Source organism: Nannospalax galili, unplaced genomic scaffold, assembly GCF_000622305.1.
Source record: "Nannospalax galili isolate Female #2095 unplaced genomic scaffold, S.galili_v1.0 scaffold267, whole genome shotgun sequence".
NCBI classification, from domain to species: domain Eukaryota; kingdom Metazoa; phylum Chordata; class Mammalia; order Rodentia; family Spalacidae; genus Nannospalax; species Nannospalax galili.
In genome coordinates this window covers 374,394-382,423 of record NW_008357518.1, presented here as the reverse complement: position 1 = coordinate 382,423, position 8,030 = coordinate 374,394, and the positions used below count along the sequence as shown (strand labels likewise).

At 43.9% G+C, this 8,030-nt stretch overlaps 1 protein-coding gene across 6 annotated transcripts in view; it reads left to right on the top strand.

Moving 5' to 3' along the window:
* Positions 1–5,767, top strand: part of Ing1 (inhibitor of growth family member 1) — an 8,080-nt gene extending 2,313 nt beyond the window's left edge. For 4 of the 6 annotated variants that reach the window (XM_008855181.3, XM_029557220.1, XM_029557219.1 and 1 more), the window contains exon 2: positions 3,920–5,767. In XM_008855181.3, the coding sequence (XP_008853403.1) occupies positions 3,991–4,623 (633 nt within the window). In that variant the 5' untranslated portion in view covers positions 3,920–3,990 and the 3' untranslated portion in view covers positions 4,624–5,767. Of the gene's footprint in view, positions 1–269; positions 534–1,331; positions 1,416–3,919 lie in introns of those variants that run through there. The other 2 variants (XM_029557217.1, XM_008855179.3) reach the window with 2 other exon arrangements.
* Positions 5,768–8,030: the final 2,263 nt, after the last annotated feature.

The following is an 8,030-nucleotide window of genomic DNA, read 5'->3' as shown; positions in this document are numbered from 1 at the left end:
GGCGGGGGGCGGGGGGCGGGCCTTGCTCGAGGCCTGGCGGTGTCTGGGTTTCCGCTGCCTGCTTTTCCTATCCAGGAGGGCGGGGCGGAGGGAGGAGGTCTGGTTGATTTGAATGTCTTCGGGTTGCCCGGCCTCTGGCCTCTGATTGGCTTTTGGGGCGGGCCATGCTCGCGTGTCTTGGACTCTGATTGGTGTCCTTTCTGGTCTCCACCCTCAGGCCTGTCTGGGTCCTTCGGGGGCGGGGCGCTCTTCCCTACTCTCATTGGCTGGAGTGCCATCGCGGACACTTCCGGCCGCGTAGCTGTAGCAACGGCGGGGCCTAGGCCGGAGGTTTCGGGTCTCTCCTTCCCCGCCTGGCGCTTCGGGCGCCAAGGCCATCTCGCTTGTGGTCCGGAGGCATGACTGGCTGAAGAGTCCACCACCGGGACCGCCGCCTTGTCCTGTGGGAGTTACGGGCCACATGGTCCATTCGTGCTGGGACTTCTCTCGCGGTCGGGTGTCGGTATGACCCTGGACCAAACCCTTGCTCTCAGGTCGAGCTGGTTGACAATCAACTAGTAGTACACTTAGACTGTACGGGGGGCCGGGGGTGGGGCGGGGGTTATGCTTTGGAAGTTGTAAAGGGCCTTTGATGTTATTTGAATTGTTTTTCAAGTGTTATAAAACTACCCCTCGGAAAACGTGCCACATAAAGAAGTTAAGTCTTTCATATATATATGTGTATATATATATGTGTGTGTGTATAAAGTTAAAGTTTTTAATAATTGGGCAGACTAGATGATATTCTTTCTCCATTCTGGATCTGGCAGGTCAGCAGCAGCCCAAGCTAAGCTAACAAGCTGAAGCAATGTCCTCCCACTGCCTCCTGTGTTTCGGAGGTGTTGAGTAGTTTTATTAGTCGAATTCTTAGGGCATCTAAGAAATCTGTGCTGTTGTGTCATTTAAAGAACAACTTCATGGTCGAATTTGTGATGGAGTATTTAAATTTCCCCACAAACTTCTGGATTTAAACTAAAAGAATATGTTATTAAACTTAAATTAGCAATGTGATAGAATTAATCTCTTCTACAGAATACCAGTATTTGAAATATGTGATGGCATACATTTGTAATCCTAAGCACTTGGGAGGTGGAGGCAAGAAGATCAGGAGTTCAAAACCAGCTTTGATAACATAGCATGGTGGAAGTTAGCCTGGGTTGCATGAGACCTTGTCTCAGAATAAAACAAAGGAAACTTGATTACTGGTTAAACCGATCAGTGCAGCTTTGAAACTTGAAATCTACTGAAAAACAAATAGTGCAAATACTTTTTTTTCTTTTTTGGTTTTTCAGACAGAGTCTCACTATGTAGATGTGGCTTACCTGGAACTCAGAGAGATCTTCCTGCCTCTGCCTTCCAAGTGCTGGATTAAAGATGTAAGACACTATATACAGCCTACACATACTTATTTTAACTTGCCTGTGATAAGTTAAAGCAGTTGATTTGCCTAGTTCATTACTTAGAGACTGGGACTCTGTATCCCTCTTTTGTGATGGTAGTGTCTATGTGGTTCCTCTGGCAAGTATCTCTAAACCCTGGACATAGCTTTTACTGTTTAGTAATAGTTTACATGCTTCAGTGTTGGTGCGAGTTCCCATGTTTAGTGTCAGGAATTGAGATCTGCACAGATCAGGGGCATCTTTTAGACATTCCTTCTGACTTTCATCCCTTCCAAACATACTTCCTAGAGAGTCAAATACAGTTTTTTTTGGGGGGGGTCTTTTTTGATACAGGGTATCCCTATGGCCCCAGCTGGCCTGGAAATCACTCTGTAGACCAGGCTGGCCTTGAGCTCACAGAGATTTGCCTGCCACCACACCCAGCAAATTTAGTTATCCTAAGAGGTGGCAGTACTGTGCCCAGCTTAATTCTTTTATTTTAATTAGATTATTTAACAACTTTTTTTGAGAAATTGTGTAACTACATTTGCCAAATGATGTTGTACAAGCCCCTTTAAAAAAAAAATAAGATTTTTAATAGGAAATCATCTACTGTGATAGCTCATTAGGATTCCTGTCCATGTGGCCTTGCACCAAGGAGAACATCAAAGGTGGTCCACACAGGTGTTTTCAACTTCACTGGGTGCTGTCACAGCCACAGGAGCCAATGCCTTCTTCAGGGTTGCTTCTACCTTTTGAAGAATAAAATATCAGCACACAAACTTGCCCTTTCCCTTAGAACCAGGCTCATGTACACTTTTTTTTTTTTCCTTTTTGGTATTTTTGAAGCAGTGTCTCCCTGTGGCCCCAGCTGTCCTGGAACTCACTATGTAGATCAGGCTGGCCTTGAACTCACAGAGATCCACCTGCCTCTGCCTCCTAAGTGCTGGGACTACAGGCGTGTGCTACCATGCCCAACTTTCATGTACACTTTTTAAAAACCTGCCTGAGAAGGCTTAAATTTAGTACTAAAGGTTTTTATTTGCTTTACAAAATCTGTTGACTTTTAACAGTTGTCAAAAAGGTATTATTGATCCAGGTGTGGTGGTGAACACCTTTAATCCCAGCACTCAGGAGACAGAGGCAGGTGGATCTCTGTGAGATGGAGGCCATCCTAGTCTGCATAGTGAGTTCTGGCCAGCTGGGGCTACAGGGAGACCCTGACTCAAACAGGAAAAAAGTATTATTGTAGGCAGTAGATAAAAGTATTATTGGGTTGGGTGTGTTGGTGCACACCTTTAATCCCAGCACTTGGGAGGCAGAGGCAGGTGGAGCTCTGTGAGTTCCAGGCCAGCTTGGTCTACATAGTGAGTTCCAGGCCAGCTGGGGCTACAGGGAGACCCTATCTCAAAAAGACCAAAAAAATAAGTATTGTTGGTGGTAAAGTAAAATTTGTCACTTAACAAGCAAGTAAAGCAAAATCTGCCAAATAACAAGCAAGGCTAGTTTGGTTTACTGTGTCCAAAAGCATTCATGTTTTCAGGAATTCAGAGCAGGCTAGAATGATCTTGAGGGCAACTGTCATAACCCCATTCTTTAAACCTTTGGGAGTCATTATCTAAATCTACCCACATTCTCCATAGAGCGTTCTAGATGTTCATATGCTAAAATGGAGTAGGCTCAGACAGTAAAGTACGTGAGAACCTGATTTTGGGCCCAGAATGCAGGTAAAAAGTGCTTGTAATCGTAGCTCTGGGGAGGGAGGTGGAGACTGAGGATCCCTGGTGCTCACTGCTCTAGGTTCAGGAGAGACCCTGTCTACTGAGGTGTGAGCTGGAAAGGAAGACATTGAAGCTCACTTGTAGCCTCTACAGTGTGCAGGCACCTTCATACATGCACACATAAGAACACATATACACACACACCAAGAGAAATACAGAACGAAGGCCTTTAAATTATTACAAAGATATTTGAATAAAAATTATAGAAATAAAAGCATATCTAAATTTGAACTTTTCACTCACTGCTTCTGAGCTATGCACAGTATTCATGGGGCACTTTACCAAATGGGATCCATGTTAGCATTTGTATTTAGTTCCAAAGATTCCCCCCCCCCAACATTTAAAAGACTAGCCAGCCTATAGGTGGTAAGTTTTACACCAGTAAACTTTGCCTTGATTGTTTCTGTTCTTTGCAGTTAGTTTTTTTTTGTTGTTGTTGTTTTGTTTTTGTTTTGTTTTGGGGAGACAGGGTCTCCCCGTAGCCCCAGCTGGCCTGGAACTCACTATCTAGACCAGACTGACCCCCATCTCACAGAGATCCACCTGCCTCTGCCTCTTGAGTGCTGGAATTAAAGACATGCGTCCCCACACCTGTCTCAATTGCTTCTTTTTTATCATTACAGATGAGTGAATTAAATAAAAGGCTTATCTAGTACATCTCTTCACTAGTATTTATAACTCAGATATATAACAGGTTTTGTTTTTGTTTTTGTTTTGTAGAAATCCTGAAGGAGTTGGATGACTACTATGAGAAGTTCAAACGTGAGACGGATGGCACCCAGAAGAGGCGGATGCTGCACTGCATCCAGAGGGCCCTGATCCGCAGCCAAGAGCTGGGTGACGAGAAGATCCAGATCGTGAGTCAGATGGTGGAGCTGGTGGAGAACCGAACCAGACAGGTGGACAGTCATGTGGAGCTCTTTGAGGCACACCAGGAGATCAATGATAGTACAGGCAACAGTGGCAAGGCTGGCCAGGACAAATCCAAGAATGAGACAATCACTCAGGCAGACAAGCCAAATAACAAGCGGTCCCGGAGGCAGCGCAACAACGAGAATCGAGAGAATGCTTCGAATAATCACGACCATGATGACATCACCTCAGGAACGCCCAAGGAAAAGAAAGCAAAAACCTCAAAGAAGAAGAAACGCTCCAAGGCCAAAGCAGAGAGGGAGGCATCCCCCGCAGACCTTCCCATCGACCCCAATGAGCCCACGTACTGTCTGTGCAATCAGGTCTCCTATGGAGAGATGATAGGCTGCGACAATGACGAGTGCCCCATCGAGTGGTTCCACTTCTCGTGCGTGGGACTCAACCATAAACCAAAGGGCAAGTGGTACTGCCCCAAATGTCGGGGGGAGAATGAGAAGACAATGGACAAAGCTCTAGAGAAGTCCAAAAAAGAGAGGGCTTACAACAGGTAGTTTGTGGACATGGGCTCACATGAGAACAAAGTCTGCCTGTGTTTATGACGCTGCCTTTGCGGAGGTATGAGGACGGTCAGATGAATATTTTTAGAGAATGTCAGGAAAGGAGCCTCTCCTGGAGCTGGCCGAAACTCAGCCTGGTCTTCATGGTGCCGTGTGTAACCAGATGGGGATCTGGGGATCAGCATTTTAGAAGCTACAAATACAGGCTCAAATGAACTACTTCAGTGGGAGTCAGACTGATTTCTTGAGGTTAGGGGAGTGACTTGGAAGCAACTTAACAAACATAAAGAAGAGATTTAATTTGGCTGTTTTAACAAAAATGTTCTGGTTTATAAATTTTTTTTTAATTAACCAGGTTGCTAAAGTACAGCAGATGTGTTTCTTGCTACCATAATGTATATCCATATGACAAGTCAATAACAAAGATTTAAAATCTGAATATTATTATTTTTTAAAAAGGTAAATGGGTAAATTTTACATGACAGATATTTTATATACTGGCCTGTTCCCCACCTGGCCATTTTTAATGATTGGGTACATTTTTATTAGATCAAATACAAGTGGTCTAATTACTTCGATTCAAGTCATGCCTTTGCTAGCCTAGGTCATAGTGTAGCCACCTTAACTTATATGAAGTGTATAAATGTACATTTCCCCGAGACCTTGCCCTTACTGTATTATGACCGGAAGCGCAACCTGATGCTGTGGTTAAGCCAAGATGTGCTTCCTGCCCTGTGTGAGCTGTACAGATGTTGTGTCAAGAAATAAATGAAACTTGGCCAGTTTGTTTCTCTAGCATTTAATTTTAACATAAGTCATTTAAAAAATTTTGTCTTAAAAATTTATACACCAGCAGTTTAGACAAAGCCTTAAGCAAAGTGTTTATTATTGATCTCACTTAATAAGAAAATAGACGTTACCTCTCCATGCCAGCAAATAAATGTCGAAAATTTAGACCAGAGGTTAGGAAATGACTGTGCACTCATCATATTAGTCCATCTTTTTTTGTGTGGCCTGTGAGCTAAGAATGGTCCTTATGTTTCTAAGTGGTTTTTTAAAAAAAAAAACATTTCATGATACATCAAAATCCTATGAAATTCAGATTTTAGTGTCTATAATAAAGTTTCATTGGAACACAGCCCTGCTTATGTCCGTATGTACTGTCTGGTCGCTTGTGTGAGACCGGAGAGGGTGAAGCTGCAAGCTTCTGTTGACAGATGATTTAGTCTAGCCATTGATGACATGTGTCTGTGACGGCCTAGAGTCCAGATTGTCATTCCTGGGTGCTGTGCAATTTGCTTGAGTCTTGAGTGTGCTGGAGTGACGGCTCATCTGTTCTGCAGTGTGTGTGGCTGCTGGGCATCTGTGTCATGTGCTCAGTGTTTGCTGACCAATTTCTTCTGAGCAAATTGCATTTTCTGGTGAGTTTCCATTTTAGAGCTACTTAATAGAGCACTGTGAATTGCAGTTGGTCATATGTTAAAATTTCAACTTTCTGGGTTAGCATTTGAACTTTTTGTACATCTATGTTCACAGAGTTTTAGATTTTTTAAAAAATATTTTTTATTTATGTGTATGCATATATTGCCTGCATATAGGTAAGTGCACCCGTGTCATGCAGTGCCCATGGAGGACAGAAGAAGCCATTGGATCCCCTGGAACTGGAGTTTTGGACAGTTGTTAGCTGCCATGTGGGTGCTGGGGCTCAAACCCGGGTCTTCTGCAAGAACAGCCAGTGTTCTTATCCACTGAGCTATCTCTCCAGCCCAGAGTTTTAGATGTTTACTTTCTAGCAAAATATCAAACTCTAGGAATTTTGAGTATTTACATATGGTCAGCTAAGTACAGGCAATGAACCAAGACTTAAGTAGATGACAGTAAGAATTAAAATGCTTTGATAAGCTTATGGCACACACCTTTAGTCCCAGTGCTGAGGCAGAGGTAGGCTGATCACTGAGTTTAAGGCCAGCTCGGTCTGTTTTGTGAATTCCAGGCCAGCCAGAGCTGCACAGTGAGACTGTCTAAAAGAAAAAGCGATAAAACTCCAGTGGCAATAGAGGTAGTAAAAATCTTTGCACAGTTCAGTGCTGGTTTTTCTTTTCTAGCTGAGGCAGTAATGAAGAATTGTGACAGAAGACTGAGTGGGATGCAGTTCCATTCTGCATTTCTTCATGGTCTGTTTTGGTAGAGAGTCTTAGATTAAGTAGGGGAGAAAGCACAGAGAGCGCCACACAAGCCTTGCTGTGTGTGAACCTTGGCTTTGTTCCTTTGGGGTTTGCTCTTGATACTGCTTAACTCTTGGTCAAGAGTTCTTCACTTTTTTTTTTTTTTTCGGTCTTTTTGAGACAGGGTCTCCCTGTAGGCCCAGCTGGCCTGGAATTGTTCTTGGACTTTTTTGAGACAGGATCTCCCTGTAGCCTCAGCTGGCCTAGAGCTCACTATGTAGACCAGGCTGGCCTTGAACTCAAAGAGATCCACCTGCCTCTGCCTCTACTGGGACTAAAGGTGTGCACCACCATGCCTGGCTCTTAGATAGATTTTGGTTGTTTTTTTTTTTTTTTAATATTTATTTATTTTATGTGTATGAGTGTTACGCCTGCATGTAGGTAAGTGTACCGTGTCGTTCAATGCCCACGGAGGACAGAAAAGGCTGTTGGATCCCCTGGAACTGGAGTTACGGACAGTTGTTAGCTGCCATGTGGGTGCTGGGATTCGAACCCGGGTCTTCTGGAAAAACAGTGTTCTTAACTGCTGAGCCATTTCTCCAACCCCTAGATAGGTTTAAAAAAAAAAAAAATGGTCTTTTTGAGGCAGAATCTCCTTGTAGCCCCAGCTGGCCTGGGACTTGCTGTGTAGACCAGCTGGTCTTGATTTCACAGAGATTTGCCTGCCTCTGCCTCCCGAGTGCTGGGATTAAAGGCGTGCGCCACCAGGCCTGGCCTTAAACTGATTTTTAATTTTATGTGTATGAATGTTTTGCCTAATGAATGTTAGTGCACCCGTGCATGCAATGCAGGCCAGTAGAACGCATGTGAGTCTCTTGAAACTGGAGTTAGGGATGATAGCCGCCATGTGGGTGCTGGGAACTAAACCCTAGTACTCTTCAAGAGCAGCTAGTGCCTTAACTGCTGAGCCAGCTCTCTAGCTCCTAGAGCGGTTTTGACAAATGAGGGAGACTATGTAAGTAAGAGACTGGCTAATGTAGTTACTGACATGTTGGGAGTTTTCTAATAGTGATATGCTCTGTGGCCATATCACCTTGAATGCCTGGTCTCATGTAACAGAAAGGAAAAGTATATCATGCAGACATGTTTTTTAAAAGAAAGTTTTTGTGGATTTGTTGTTTGTTGTTTTGCATTATTGTTCTTGTTAAAAACAGGGTCCTAGCCGGGCGTGGTGGC